At 43.5% G+C, this 10,648-nt stretch overlaps 1 protein-coding gene across 1 annotated transcript; it reads right to left on the reverse strand.

The window, feature by feature from the left end:
- Positions 1-818: 818 nt before the first annotated feature.
- ALDH5A1 (aldehyde dehydrogenase 5 family member A1) lies at positions 819-10,444 on the reverse strand. The gene is made up of 10 exons (XM_086743151.1): positions 10,113-10,444; positions 9,807-9,890; positions 7,554-7,724; positions 7,150-7,266; positions 6,281-6,424; positions 5,259-5,402; positions 3,609-3,767; positions 2,149-2,318; positions 1,320-1,378; positions 819-1,159 (listed from the first exon to the last, which is right to left on the reverse strand). The coding sequence occupies exons 1-10, from the start codon at positions 10,416-10,418 to the stop codon at positions 954-956; spliced, it is 1,560 nt and encodes a 519-aa protein (XP_086599277.1). The 5' UTR covers positions 10,419-10,444; the 3' UTR covers positions 819-953.
- Positions 10,445-10,648: the final 204 nt, after the last annotated feature.

The following is a 10,648-nucleotide window of genomic DNA, read 5'->3' on the forward strand; positions in this document are numbered from 1 at the left end:
TAGACACCCAGCAACGTTTACATCACTGACTACTTCTACCCAAGGAGAGTCACATATTTTTCATGGAAGGGAGTATATCTGTATCATCATGTCACCACTTGGGCTTCCTTCACACAGCCCTTACAGTGTCTGCAAGTTATTCCTGCAAGGAAGCATCCCATTTTACTCCTGCTACTTGCTAAGCTAACAACTCTTCGTCCTGGACTGTCCTGTTCCCAGGACTGCTGGAGCTCACAAACATTAAACAAGGACCATATTTGATCCCAGGTGTGCCAGCTGTTAGGCACAAATTACAGCCCTTTGCTCAGAATCCCAAAGCTCAACAGGTGTCAGCTCTGCAGCCAGCATTAATGTGCACTGAAAAAGCTGTCCATTTGCCTGCATGGATGCCTAGCTGTAGCTAAAAGCAATTCCTCACCTTTCACAAGCAGCAAATTCTCCCACATTTGAAAGAAAAAAAAAAAAAAAGAGACACACCTGCTTCTACAAGAAGGTCATATAACCACATTAGCAAATGTGAGTATTTACACAAAATTCTAAAGGGAGACTGCCATCCCCAAAGCCTCCCACATCCAGGCTGAAGCATTAGAGGCAGTAGAAAATGGTGGTCTAGTTTCCCCTTGCCATAGGTTATTATCTATTTTCATAATACCCAAGATTCCAAGTCCTCACAGTTACACAACGGTAAAGAAAGAATAATAAATGTGGATTCTTCCCTGCTTCTTACTAAAAATGGTGCACATTGTGATCGTATTGTTGAAAAAACAGGTATGGAGAACATGTAAAAACATATGGCACTACAGAATACTGTCAATATCTCTGCACATACAGAACAGGGTTGCTTAGTTTTAAAGAAGGTAGAAGTTGCATTCATACATGTTTCTGGTTCAAGAAGCATATTAAAACTAGAGCACTCTTTTCCAAGCTATCAGGATTGTGCTTTTTGAAGATTTTTATAAGCCTCCAAAGCAGACATATTTTATTTCTAAGTATTCATCGATGCCGTATTTTGAACCTTCTCGCCCTAAGCCAGACTCTTTTACCCCTCCAAAAGGACTCTCAACTGAGGAGACTATGCCTTCATTAACACCAACCATTCCAACTTCCAGCTGTTCTGCAACTCTCCAGATCTGAGCTGGATCTTGGGAGTAGAAGTATCCTGCCACACAGACAAAGAGATACAGGAATGAAAATTAAACTCAGGAAGAAAAATTGCAGAAGACTGTAAAAAAGAGACTTATTGACAGTAAAAATCCTCACCCCATAACAGTAAAGCTCATAAAATCACAGAAATATATTTATCTGACAGAAAGGCTTACCTGCTAAACCTACATTAGCTGCATTTGCTATAGCAATAGCTTCTTCTTCAGTCTCAAATCTGTCAATATAAAGAGAAAAAAGTACAAATGAGGCCTGTAGTTCATCTACCATCTTGCTGACTTACTGACAAGAAGCAGCCTTATCAGAAAAAAAAAAGTCAATATGCAGTTTTTTCCAAAAGTGTATTTTAAACATCTAATTTAATTTTCACTTTGAAACAATGGAGGAGTTTCTACCACTTCTCTTATTTTAAACTGCAGTTAAGTAGTTAAGATTGCCTTTATCCTCCCTAGATACTGGTAGCTAAAACATTGACTTCACATGGGTTAGCCCACCAATTTCCCCAACTACACATGCACTCTCAACTTTGAGAGATAACTGTATGTTCTTCCATCACATCCAGCTGCTCTGGATGAAGGCACAGAAGGTTTTAAGGAGAAAAGAGAGCTCTAAGTCATCCTTTGTCAGCAAAACTTAGGACTAGCAAATCACACCACAAACTGCAGAGTCCTGCCTCCTTTTTCATACCATAAATCAAGAAGTTGATGAAGGTTCTACTGCTATCTACCCCTGCTAAACTGCTGATACAATTTAAAAGAAAATAATTTTCAAAAAGTTGCAGACATGCTAAAATTGGGTCAAGAGAGAGAAACAAATAAACTACATATCCAAAGTAAGTTTTCACGTATGTACCCCAGTCTTATTACACAACTTGTGTGATCGTACAAAAATATGTTAAGGCAAACTGTCATTCAAATCTTATTTATTCAAAATAATCTTTCATTTTTTTTAATTGCTATTTTTAATCTGGAAAATGAATAATCTTACTTGATAACTGGTGCTAAAGGGCCAAATGTCTCCTCTTGGGTGCAAAGCATTTTTGTTGTAACGTTACTAAGTAATGTTGGCTCAAAGAAATTCTTGCCCAAGCTGTGTCGTTTCCCTCCAGTCACAATAGATGCTCCTTGAGAAACTGCATCATTAATGTGTCTCTCTACCTGAGGTATGCAAAACAAAAATCTCAATCAGCATTTAGGAATGAACAATAGTTTATTTTCCACTGAAGAAATAATACTCTCCAGTATTAAATAGAAGATTTTGAAGATACGCATGCACTTTGCATAAGACTATTTGCAGTATTATTTAAAATTTCTCTTGAATTTTTATTTCTCTCAGTCTGAAATAATTTCAGAGGAATAAATTATACATATAGCCCCAGTCTCAACTTTTCTGTTGAAATTAAAATATTACATCTAACATGAGAGAAGGTCTTTGCAGGAGTAAGTAGTACACCTGATATTGGTGATCAAGCACTATGAAAACAGAAGTACATGACTGTCACTTAAAGAGAAACAGATGGCTTTCAAGATGTTACTGCAAGAATGTTTTCCACCCCCTACATCTACAGTTGATCCAAAGACAAGAAAGCAATGAGAAAACTAAAGTAGCACTAGAATTCCACCTAGAATACTGTCTTTTGAAATTACAGAAAGGCAGTTAATTGATTATATACAGTACTTGCTTATTTGTATATATAGATGTATATGATACAAACACTTCTGTGATGCACAAAGGGAAGAGATCAAAGTACTGTATCCTTTGTCTCTCAAATAACTCTGAGTATTCATATTCTGTTATTTTATGAACAGAAAGAATCTGGCAGCATTCAAGTGTAACAGGATTCAAACCAAGCCTTCATATAACTGAGCCATAGTATCTTAGCAAGTATGAACCACGTAATCTTTAACCTTAGGAAGGGTGAAATATTATAGAAAATGTGACTTATTGAGATTTTAAAAAAGAAAATAATTTCCTAGAGTCATGAGTCATCCTAAACAGAAGACCCAAACCATGCATTATGGTTTCAAGTGATTACAACATCCAGAGCTCTGGTATTTTTAACCTCAATGTATTCTTCTGCTTAGCTTTTTCCAAACAGAGGGACTGTTCTTCAAAATTAATTGTCATTCACAGCGCTTCAGAATTGCAGGATCACCATACAACTCTCACAGTGTATCCAATTTCAGTAAATGTTATTGAGAACAGCTAGGAAGTAATCAGGAGGGTTCTCTTTTTCCCTTAATGGAAATAGGGGAATGATACATTAACTGGCCACATCTTTCATCTATATGTATATAGGGACTTGGAGCACAGAAGACACTTCCAGCCACACTGCAAATACATTCTAACAAAACAAGCATGAAAAAAAGCGAAATATAAATCTAAAGTTACTTTATGGATCATAAAAAGGAAATAAAGATGTCAAAAATGAGATCTTTAATTTATACCTTCTCCACTGCTTTTTCATTAATTAGTGGCCCTTGGGTAGTTTTTGCATCAAACCCACTTCCGACGTGTAGTTCTCTCTCTATAGCTTTAGCAAACTTTTCCACAAATTTGTCATGGATTCCCTTTTGCACAAGGAAACGATTTGTGCAAACACAAGTCTGAAGACAAACATGAAAAGGAAAAACAAACAGGGGTTTATATTGTATTTAATCTATTAATTCATTCTGGTCTTCATTCCACAGTATCAGGTTACTACAGTGATCTGTCCTCTGCTTCTTCTCCATCATCCTAAACTGTTACCTAGCTTTCCCATTTCTTTCATCATCCCTCTCACTTTAGAAATACAGCTTCGATGATTCTATGTCTAAAATATGCCACACTGATAAATTTAAGTCACTTACGCTGGGAAAAGGTTTTAAGAGTTCTGTGGACTCTGATACATGGATCAACTAAGGTGCAGAAGCTGTAAGAAATACCTTCTAATTACACTGCAGAAGGCTGCACTGAGCAGCAGAACCTCCGATCACACTTGGTGGTGTGTGTGCAGTCTTTTTATAGCTCCTTCATTAATTTAGTTTGCTTTCTTCCCAGAATTTGTTTTTAAATGCTTTCAGTGGCCTCTTTATTTGTGCTACTTTTGCTCTGACTACATCCGATTTTAATTGCTACAGTCTACCAAAAGTAACAGCTACTTTATCCTTCTGTGCAGCAGTAGAGGTGCCTTTTACGTTAGATCATGTCCAATCTGTGTCTGATCAGTCAGTGGTCCTTGTCCACATTCCATTCTATTTTGTTTCCTTTCTTTCTTCCCAAGATTAGTCTTATGTTTTCTTCTTGTGTTATTCAAGCCACATTTTCCCAACCAAATGACCTCCTAATCCCACCGAAAACTTGCTGCCTCTCCAAAGCTAGAGTTCATCAATTCTTGTTCACATGCAGAGCTAATACTCAAGGCTGGAACAGTCTCCATGCCGCCTTGCTCAGCTGACTCTTCTGGAAAGTGATGCTCTTAAAAATGTTTTGACTGTAAGTAAAATACATTTGAAGCAATGTACACTTGAATCCTGTCTATTGCTTTTTTAAAGCTACTCATTGTGGAAAAATCTAGCCATGAATGTCTTAACAGATTTCAATCCCCTTAACTCCTGCTGGGTGCTTTCAGAACACACAAAAAAAAAGCTTGAATCAAACACATAACCTTATAGATAGAAACATTTAACATGAGACTTGAAGCCATTATTTTAAGGAATGGCTAGGTACATGTTATAAAATACAATCCTGAGAACTGAGCCTGGATGGTGTCTCTTTACAGCTCTAGTTCTCCAATGAATTTAATTCTAACAAAGCACGTGACAAAATGCCTTATCACTTCTCACGCTCTTGCGAGGGGTCCTAGTGAACGTCTTCCTTCTCAGTGACACTATTGACTGCCATGTATGCTGTGGAATTACATGAGATTTTACAGTGTGATTCATTCAGACTTGCTGGTAACTGGCTCGAGTGCCCAGAGCTATGCGTGACTCCAGCATCTTTCTCTGCACAATGAGGTGTTCCATGCTTTCCTTTTACATAAAATAGCTTATTTACACCTTAAACTATATGTACAGCTCTTCACTTTCCAGAAACAGGGACAAAAAGGTTACTCTTACCTGTCCTGAGTTTCTATACTTAGAAGCAAGGGCTCCTGCAACAGCACGGTCCACATTGGCGCTGTCAAACACTATAAAAGGAGCATGTCCTCCAAGCTCCATGGAAACTCGCTTCACAGTGCCAGCTGCATGTTTCAGCAGTATCTGTAGGCGACAGAGGAGACATAAATCTGTACCTCTACCAGATGTGAACTGTGGAACCACAAATGGAAGGCAGTGAAACACTAACTTTGGCAGGGAATTAATCTGCATCTTCTCTATAATGCTAGACCATCTGATTTCTCCTATGACAAAATCAAGGACTAATTTCCATCATTAAAATCTTTAGAGATTAAATTCTAGCCAAGAAATAATGAAGAGAAGGATTTTCATCAACTTCAGTTCAGGTCAGGTTTTTATACACTAATATTGTCTCTCTTGTTTGCTTGTTCTTTTATTTTTTGGTATAAAAATCTTGACTACGCTTAGAAAATTTTTCCAAGATCTGATAGAATTTGGAATTAAGATTTGCCTTGATAGCTGACTTTTTATTCATTCTGCATACTGCCATCCCATAGAATTCTGTCACCTTCTAGCCACACTCTGCAGTTTTATTTATTTACAGATGGTGACAAGACTGCTTATTGACTAAGGCTGACAGGAGAGTTTCAAGGGCCTGACTTCTTTAATACTTTCTCTCAACTGCAGAAGCCACTCCTGAATAGTACCTTTGAAATTCAATGTCAGTGTTCTTATTAGCATGTTGTCATCCTACAATATAAAATAAGAGCATCTTTTACAGGACTGTTCTCATTATAATTTAATAAAGGGCAATAATCCAGAAGTTGCACATAGACATCCTTCTGTGAAGTACTGATACTAAAGTAAATAGGCGGTATCTCAAGAAGTATCCAATTATTTGGACTATCTATGTACAGTAGCCAGAAAAGAAGGCAGCTGTCTACAAAGGCACACACTTTCCCCCTAGCTTTCCAGTATAACCACAGTAATAATCTTCAAAGATACTCTGTGCACTTACGTACCTTTCCTGTTGCTGTGGAGCCAGTAAAAGATATTTTGGCTACCAATGGATCAGTGCACAGAACCTCCCCTACAGCTGGTGTCTGTTGTCTGGAACAAGGAACAACATTATACACTCCCGCTGGAATCCCAGCCTGAGTCGCCAGCTGCAACAAAAGAAACAGATATTTTGCATTATCAGTGCATTTTGTATTAGGAATAGTCACTTAAATGTTTGTTTATTGTTTTGAATAAACCAGTCTGTAAGTCAATGGAAGCCAAAAGTGCACAGTACAACTAATAAAAGATGCCACGGCCTCAAGAGAGCAGCTTTGCTCCAGTTTAAGTTGGCTGTCATTCAAAGCAATCAAAGGAAAGATTTAGCAAGCCCTGTTGCAACAGGACAAGGGGTAATGGTTTTAAACTAAAAGAGGGTAGATTTAGACTAGATATAATGAAGAAATTTTTGACAATGAGGGTGGTGAAACACCGGAACAGGTTGCCCAGAGAGGTGGTGGATGCCCCATCCCTGGAAACATTCAAGGCCAGGCTGGATGAGGCTCTGAGCAACCTGATCTGGTTGGAGATGTCCCTGCTCCTTGCAGGGGGGTTGGACTAGATGACCTCTGAAGGTCCCTTCCAACCCAAACCATTCTATGATTCTACGACTCTCTAAAGACATTTGTGTAGTTAAATGGCTGGGTCCTCTTTGGGGCTCTAGACCATATAAAAGGCAACTTTCAAAGATTCTTACTAAACGAAAACCTCTGGATCAATTCAGCCAGCTTGTCTTTCATACATGAAGTTGGCCAAAGTTACCTTTGAAGCCCATCTGAATCCCCTTTTACAGCTTCAGTCCACTGCTAATGTAAAGCTTATCATAACAGCTCACCTCCCCAAGAGCTAACGCTGATAAAGGTGTGTCCTCTGCGGGTTTCACTACCACCGTACAGCCAGCTGCCAGAGCAGCACCAACCTTCCGGGTAATCATAGCACTGGGGAAATTCCACTAGGATGAAAGAGAAAAATACAATCAAGGTTGTGAAAATTCTGCCTCCTATTTTTGCAGAAATAGTTGACATTTTCTGTAATTATATGATAACCTAAACAAACATGCATGATGTGCTTTGTCGTAAGTGAACATTACAAAGAAGCACTGCTAATCCAGGAAGAAGCGAGTACAAGGTAGAAATTAAACCTTCAGGGGTGTTTCCTGGGCAGGAGGAACCATAAGGCCCCATGCTGTGGGCAGAGCTGAAAACCTTCATACGATTTGAAAAATTCAGCTATGCTTACTGGGGTTATAATGGCTGCCACTCCTACTGGCTGCTTCAGCACCAGGATTCTTCTGTCTTTCGCAGATGCTGGAATGACATCACCATAAACCCGGCGAGCTTCCTCTGCAAACCACTCCAGAAATGAAGCAGAGTACAGGATTTCACCCTGTGCTTCTTTCAGAGGCTTCCCCTTTGATTAAATCAGATTGAAGATACACTGTAAGCGGCAAACTGAAGCGATAAAAACAAATTCAAGTCATTTTGGAGTTTCTGTTATTATCAGAGTACTTTATAATCCCCTATCATGTACACCACAGTCTCCAAAAAAGATTGTACGATTGCAGCAGCAATAGTTGTGTGGCTTCAATATACCGTCATTGTATAGTCAACATTTTGTGTATGTTGTGCCTGGATTCGTACTTGCTCAGCACAAGAAGCTGCAATAGCAAATGTAGCATATGTTTATTTACACACTCTGCAGTTAGCTGCTATTACCGTTCTGAAGAAGATGGCAAAATCATGGCAAAACAGTTACAAGTTTATGTCAGGGACATCTGTTTCAGGGACTATTACTTTGGATGACCTCCAGGTCTGATCCTGTGGACTGAATGACCATTAGCTGCTGGGACACCACAGAGGAGCTGCTGAAGTATCTTCCAGCATGGTTTTATCCAAAAGGATACCAGTCTGTGAGCTCCCAGACTGCTCTGTGATGCAAACCAAAGCACATTGAGTGAATTCAACTTGGAGACTTGCTTTAACAGTACTGCATTGTTTTCTGAGTCAATGAAGCTGATTGATAAAACACAAACGTTTCTGCCATGAAGACCACGGTTTAGTTTGATGTATACTTTTGCACACCATGAAGCACAACATCGGTCTGATTTCTGCTAGATTGTTAGGTACTGTTGTTGGCCTGAAATAGAACTAAGTTTGAAACATTATCCATTGACCTCACAGAGCGATGTGAATGCACAACGTGTACGCTAAGCTCAACTTTTTTCATACAAGATATGGCAGCTAACTGGTCAGATGCATACATGGTGTGTTCTGGTTTTATTTAGTGAGGGGGGGGCCTACAGTGGCAGCTTCTGTAAGAAACTGCTAGAAGTTGTTTCGCCTTTGTCCAGTGGACTTGGCCAGGCCTAGGGCTGACCCCCTGTTGGCCAAGGCTGAGCCAATTTGTAGCAGAATGTTCCGTGACAACACCTCTGTGATAACATATTTAAGAAGGGGAAAACAGAGAAACAAAAGAAAGAGAAGAAGATGTGAAGACGCAGGGGCAGAGAGGGGGAGGCGTGAGCCCTGTGGGCCTTGCAGGCCTCACCCTCTGGCCTCCTGCCAGGCAGCTGACTGGGCCCAACTCGGCCAGGCCTGGCTGCAAGAAGTGGAGAGGAGATGGATGTGAAGAGAACCTGAGAGGCATCTGCCTGCCTGTTGTGAAGAATTTATTGTCAGAGGAACAGCTGCAGACACCAAGATCAGTGAAGAAGGAGGGGGAGGAGTAATGCGGCTCCTGGCCAAGATTCCCCTGCAGCCTGAGGTGACAACTATGGTGGAGCAGGTTGTCCCCCTGCAGCCCATGGAGGCCCACAGAGGAGTAGAGATCCACCTGCAGCCCAGGGAGGACCCCACGCCGGCGCAGGTGGATGCCTGAAGGAGGCTGTGGCCCAGGGAGGGCCCGCTGGGGCAGCTGTTCTGGAGCGACTGCACCCTGTGGAAGAGATGACCCACGCCAGAGCAGTTTCACAAAGCAGAGGAGGAATTTGAGGAGTTCCTCCTCCTCCAACAAAGCAGTGGCGTGAAACAACGTGTGATGAGCTGACCACAACCCCCATTCCCTCTTCCCCCTGCCCTGTGCCGCTCAGGGGAGAAAGGAGGTAGAGATAATGTTAAGTCCAGGAAGAGGGAGGGGTGGGGGGGACGTTATCTTGTTCTCTGTCTCATTATCCTGCTTTAGTTTTGGTAATAAATGAATAGTTTTACCCAAGTTAAGTTTGTTTTGCCCATAACGGTAACTTTAAGGATTCCTCCTTGTCCTTATCTCAAGCCTCGAGCCTTTTTCCTTACATTATCTCTCCCTATTCTCTCGGAAGGTGGGGGGAGTGATAGAGAGACTGCGGGCTAAACTACGACACGGTGTTTTGACAGCTGTCGGGGTTATTTTGTTTCAATGTCAGCATCCCCGTGTTATGTCTCGCAGGCAGCGGTAAGGCTGGCACAGGGCAGTACCTGTGCTGACCGGGGCAGCCAACCCCGCCACCGTACTCACGTTTTCGGCCGTTATGATCCTGGCCAGCTCGTCCTTGTTCTCTATCATCAGCTCGTACCATCTGCGGAGCCGCACGCTCCTCTCCTACGAAGAGAGAAGGCTGCCGTGGTCGCTGTCCGGACAAGCTCCTCCGAAGGCGAAGCGAAGCCCCGGAGAAGACAGCTGCTCCGCAGCTGGCGCCCGCCGAGGGAAGGGCGGCCCTCGCCGGACCGGACCTTCCCGCCCCGGCCGCCTCCCGCCCCAGGCGGCGCTAGGAGCCGCGCCCCGCCTGAGACCCCCTCGCCGCCATCTTCCGCTGCCGCTCACCTTGGCAGGGAGGCGGCCCCAAGCGGCGCCGGCCCCGTGGGCGGCCCGCACGGCTGCCCGCGCCTCGGCCGGCCCGCAGTCGGCCACTCGGCCCAGCTCCTCGCCGCTGGCCGGGTCTTGCACCGGGAAAGCGGCGGGCGTCTCTACCCACCGGCCGCCCACCAGGCCGCCCCAGCGCACCAGAGCTTCGGGCAGCGCCCGGCTGCTGCGTCGCGCCGCCGCCGGCCCTGGGGACGGAGGGGGAAGAAGAAGAAGGCGGCAGCGGCGGGCGGCGGCGGCTGCCCGCCGCGGAAGGAGGCTCGCCATGACCGCGCACCGGTGACAGGCGGCGGCGACGGGTCCGTGGCCGGGGCCGGGCCCGCACCCGCACCGCCCCGGAGGAGGAGCTGCGGAGGGGCCGGGCTAGCAGCCGCCTGTCGGCGGTGAACGGCGGTGGGAGCGGGGGTAACGGAGTAGAGGCGGTTCGTCTGCTGTCGCCGGGTTGGGAGTCCTGGGCACCTGGTTTCCGGAGGCACCTGGTTTCTCCCGAGGGAGAT

This window comes from Chlamydotis macqueenii, chromosome 2, assembly GCF_036417535.1.
Source record: "Chlamydotis macqueenii isolate bChlMac1 chromosome 2, bChlMac1.mat, whole genome shotgun sequence".
NCBI classification, from domain to species: domain Eukaryota; kingdom Metazoa; phylum Chordata; class Aves; order Otidiformes; family Otididae; genus Chlamydotis; species Chlamydotis macqueenii.